Source organism: Penaeus vannamei, chromosome 4 (genome assembly GCF_042767895.1).
Source record: "Penaeus vannamei isolate JL-2024 chromosome 4, ASM4276789v1, whole genome shotgun sequence".
NCBI classification, from domain to species: Eukaryota; Metazoa; Arthropoda; class Malacostraca; order Decapoda; family Penaeidae; genus Penaeus; species Penaeus vannamei.
In genome coordinates, this window is record NC_091552.1 from 49,143,664 (window position 1) to 49,148,351 (window position 4,688).

The 4,688-nt window shown below is 33.6% G+C and overlaps 1 protein-coding gene across 2 annotated transcripts in view; it reads left to right on the forward strand.

Moving 5' to 3' along the window:
* Window positions 1-4,312, forward strand: part of LOC113827042 (Acid phosphatase 1) — a 12,761-nt gene extending 8,449 nt beyond the window's left edge. Inside the window, exons 6-9 of one of the 2 annotated variants that reach the window (XM_070121176.1) lie at window positions 1-21; window positions 835-1,018; window positions 1,900-1,938; window positions 4,032-4,312. The exon at window positions 1-21 is cut by the window's left edge and continues 188 nt beyond it. In XM_070121176.1, the coding sequence (XP_069977277.1) occupies window positions 1-21; window positions 835-1,018; window positions 1,900-1,925 (231 nt within the window). In that variant the 3' untranslated portion in view covers window positions 1,926-1,938; window positions 4,032-4,312. The remainder of the gene's footprint in view (window positions 22-834; window positions 1,019-1,899; window positions 1,939-4,031) is intronic. The other variant, XM_027379937.2, reaches the window with a different exon arrangement.
* Window positions 4,313-4,688: the final 376 nt, after the last annotated feature.

Consider the following 4,688-nt stretch of genomic DNA (forward strand, 5'->3'; position numbering starts at 1 on the left):
GAGAATGAACATTATGTTAAGGTATTATTGTTAAATGGATTCTCTGGTTGTCCGTGTCTGTCTACATCTCTCTCTCTCTCTCTCTCTGTGATTGTGTCTCAGTCTTGTCTCTCTGTGTCTGTATTTCTTTCCCTCTATCTTTGTTTCTTTATGTCTGTCTTTGTCTTCTTCAGCATTGTTTATTGTTTATCAAAAAATATAACATGAGTATGAAGCCAGATATATTTAAGAGTGAGAGGAAAGTGAAAGCCATGATCTGGAAATCAAAATTTAGCGGTTTAATCTCATATGTGATTTTTCTTTCATTTTTTCAATAAAACAATGATAGTTGATAGTGATTATACTAGCATAGAGAAGAAAAGTAGATAATATTAGTTAACTGCTGCAATGTAATCACACTAGTCTATCTACTGTAGTTTTCTTTTTCGATTTTGTTGGCTTGCAAATGGCAGCACAAGTGTTTAGCCACTATGGAGCTATGTGATCCCACCTGATTTCTCCCCTCCTTGAGTTTTCAGAAAAATGTTGTTTTCTTCACTATAACCATTAATGTTGATGTTTTTATTATCATGAATGACATGAGTATTAAGATGTTATTAGTAATACTAATAACAATGAAAAATAAGAAATAGGTGAAATAGATAGCACTAGTAATTGAGTCCTTGGTGTTTAATCAAATTGAAAAAATTGTATGGTTGTACCATATAGTAAGAATTGAAACATCAAACAGAGTTCTACATCTCACTGTAGACACGAGTTTATGTAAAGTCTTCATAGTCTTTACATAAAGTTAATAATTGATGTATGTTCTCTCTCTCCCTGCCTGTTATCCAGATGTTCCTCCGTAATGACACCAAAATTATTGACCCACCCTATGAGCTCCACCTGCCAGGCTGTCCTGAGCCATGCACCCTCGATGATTGGCTAAGCATCACTAGTCAGGTTGTGCCGGAGGATTGGGCTGCTGAGTGCAATGCTGATGAGGACGTGGTTGAAATGGCAACTGAGACATTAGTTGGTAGGTTTGTCCCCCCATTTGTTTCTGCTTCCAATACAGGTAACGAGTGGGAGACACCTGGAACTGATACAGTTGCGTGTAGCAGATTGTAGATTACTACATAAATGATATGGTCATTGTGGCATGGAATATTCAGTATTTTTTCTTTGTTTAACCTTGTCTTTGTAAGTATATTTAAGTAAAGCATATTCTCATTTACAATTGTAGAAGGTAAGCATAAGCGCATGCAGCAGATATCTGTTGGTATTCATTGGTATTTTCCTGACTTGATTTTTTTTAATGATTCACAGTTGGTATTTATCATAGTAATATTATTGCTTTTGTGATTATTTTTTGCCATTATAATTATCATATAATTTTGATTTCTGCTGCCCTTCAGAGGGTAAAAAATAAAAAAAATCTGGGACCAGCTTCAACATTCTGCCGTATTAGTAAGAGCCAAAGAGGACCTAACCTTTGATATGTCTCATAGAACTAACCTTTGTGCTTAATATACTTATTTACTTTGTGTCATACCTTAAAGGAAATGAGTTATTATGGATAGTAAAAGCAGGGGACGACATATAGTATTTGGCTTTGTACTAACCATAATAGAATCATAACTATAAAGAATGCAAGAAAAATATCTGAGTTTGAAATCTATTGATACTGTGAGAACAATATAGGAGCTTTGTTTTGTATAATGTAAAATGTATGATATATGATTAGGAACTTGTGTTTGTATAATATAAGATGTATGATATATGATTAAAACTAAGAAAATGCATGAAAAGAATATTAAGCAGAAACAAAAAGATGATGATTTTATGTTGTGATAGCTCATTGATTCATTTCTCTATGGTTCTTTTGGGTGTCCATCGCGTACCGGATTTCAACAACAGTGCCAACCGTCCCCAAGGAGTTTTAGCAGAAACATTAATGTGCGTTTGCTCAGTTTGCGAAATGAAAGGAATGAAAACCCCTCTCCCTCTCCATATTGAACTGTAATTTTGTTCTAAAACTTTTATTCCCATTTTTATTAGGATTTCTTTAACTGGGTTATACCTTCCATTCTGTCAGTAAACCCTCTGGAATTCAGGTTATCAATATCTAATCAAAGTCTATGCTTATCTTCTCTGTCTTCAAGTTCTTGCAACAGTTCTGATTTTTCATACATGTTCTCTTTTATTTTTCATTTCATCCAAGTATATTTCTCATTCATGTACCTGGGTTAAGACTGGTAAAAAAAGATCTAGTGTACACAAAACAGATTTATTAAAAGATAAAAAAACAGGTTTAAAATCTAGTTTGATTCTATCATCAGGTCTGAAGAGGTGTATTTCAAAACTTGTTTCAGTGAACTAGTTTTTTTTATAGTTGGTTTTTCAACTATTGTATTAGTATGATAAAGTGTTCTGTTATTGGTATGGTTGTTTCACGTGTTCTTGATAAGTGTGGGCTTAAGATACTTCAGAAGATTTGCATAGTAATTGCTTCTTTCTTCCTATCTTTCTTTCTCGTTTTTTACTAGTGTTGTTTTATGGGTGCATTATTAGTAATCCTTTTTATTAAGAAAATCAGTTGGGGAAAAACTATATAACCTTAAGTATAAACTAAAATATTTCAAAGAATATTTCCGATGTTCTTTAACCTCTTGAACGGTCTTGCTCCTTTCCTGACTGCAGTTATACTTAACCTTTACACTTAATAGCCTTTCTCAAAAGTTGTATCAGCTAGCCATATCAAGACGTTAAAATCATTCTTACAGCTGCGTACTTGCTCACTAAAATCAAGTTGGAAAACTGGCTTGATTTTGCAGAAAATATCTTGCACTGCCCTCAGGAACTATAAGGAGCTAGCGCATAAGTCAGGCGCAGTAAATGATTGTTTTGTTTGTTTGTCTATCAAAAGCCCCTTGCAAGACTTAGCACATCTAGCAACACATCTGGCCTTCCTTTCCAGCAACGTTTAGATCACTGTAGTGTAGAAGAAAGAGAAAGAGAAGTAGCGAGGTGAATCTATGTGAATCATAAAAGGCTAATAGTAATATCACAGAAGCATAAACTGCACACTTTACTTAACCATTCATGAAAAGCTTTAAAAGATTTCTCATCCTTTCCAAAGGGACTGAGAGATATGATCATGCCATCTGGTAGATAGCCAAGCAATTAATAAACTTTTTAAAGAAGCAGCCATATGATTAACAATGGAACTACTCATAGCCTCACATTTTCATAAAGAATGAAGAGAGTATAGTTCTTCAGATCACAAATATTGACTAGTAAAATTACTGCTTAATGACAGCACTGATGTCGTAATTAAAAATGTTTGGTATGGTGATAAGAAACTGAAAAGTTTTCACTTTTCCAGAGGTCCAAAAATGCAAAGATTAAGTGATGCTTATCTCAGTTGTCTCTGTTGCTATTCATTTCATAAATATACCTTCAGGATTGATTGCATTGATAATGGATTTGTTGATATTCGGTAGCTGTTAATACAAAACAAAACAAAAAATACCAAAAAAAAAAAGTGAAATCCAATGACTAATTCACCCACAGATGCTTGTAAATTGTAGCATATATGTATTATATTTTGTAAATCCTGTAGATTTAGTCCTAAGTGAGTTTTCATGAGTAGTTTCCATTAAACCCAGTGTCGACTAAATGGAGTGTTTACTATAACTTGAAATTATATGCATGGATGTGTTTTTACTAACAGATTTTTACAGAGGTATGTATTGCATCATTTTTATTTGTTATGTGGAAAAACAAAACAAAAAATAAATTAAAGGGCTCAGTTTCATGCTTCAAAAGAATATAGTTTTTTATTTTAATGTGTGTTTACTATTTAGAAATTCAGTAAACCTCTAGCTTTTGATCATACTCCCACTCCCACTCCCTTATGTTCACTAGGTTACACACGGACATATTCATAAACTCGCTCTTTTTGTGCTTATCCGTTCACAGCATACAAAAACCTCCCTGTATATTTAATGTATTTCAAGTTTGTTTACCTTGTTTTTCTCTCCCTGCAGCCATCTCAGTAGCTGTCTTCCTGGGCATTCTTCTTCTTCTCCTGGTCATCTTCAATTTGTGCCAGTGGAAACAATCAAAGCATTTCAACTACCAAGCCGTCCCAAACAACTTTTCGTAGTGCTAGGTTCCTCGGAGAGTGAAAACCTGATGCTTGCTCACACGGAAGGAAGGGCTGTGCAAAATGGACTTCTGTCATCAAAGCGTTTTACAGATGAGTGAATGGAATTTAAAGGAAAGGATTGGTGGACTTTAACCCTTGTGATAAAAAGAAGAAAAAAAACAAGTACACAGTGTGAGGTGTTTTGAATCAGTTAAGTGGGTACGACATGTTTTCACATCCTGGAATGAAAAAGTTTGTAAATGTTACTGGAACATTTCATTTATCTCTAAGTAATATTTTAGAAGTTTCGCGAGATTATATATTTCTATATACATAATGCACTGAATGAGATTTTATTGTAAGTTAACCTTTGTGCCTCTTTTATTTAGTCTGCCAAATGTAGCTGCAAGTATTTTTATAACGTTTCTCTTTTTTCATAATTGTTTAGTTATATCAGTGGTTTTCTCAAGATTAAGTATGGATGGAGGTAAAAGTTTTAACTTCTGAAAATTCCAGATTGATTCATATAATTTTTTAAGTACATTGTTGATGATTA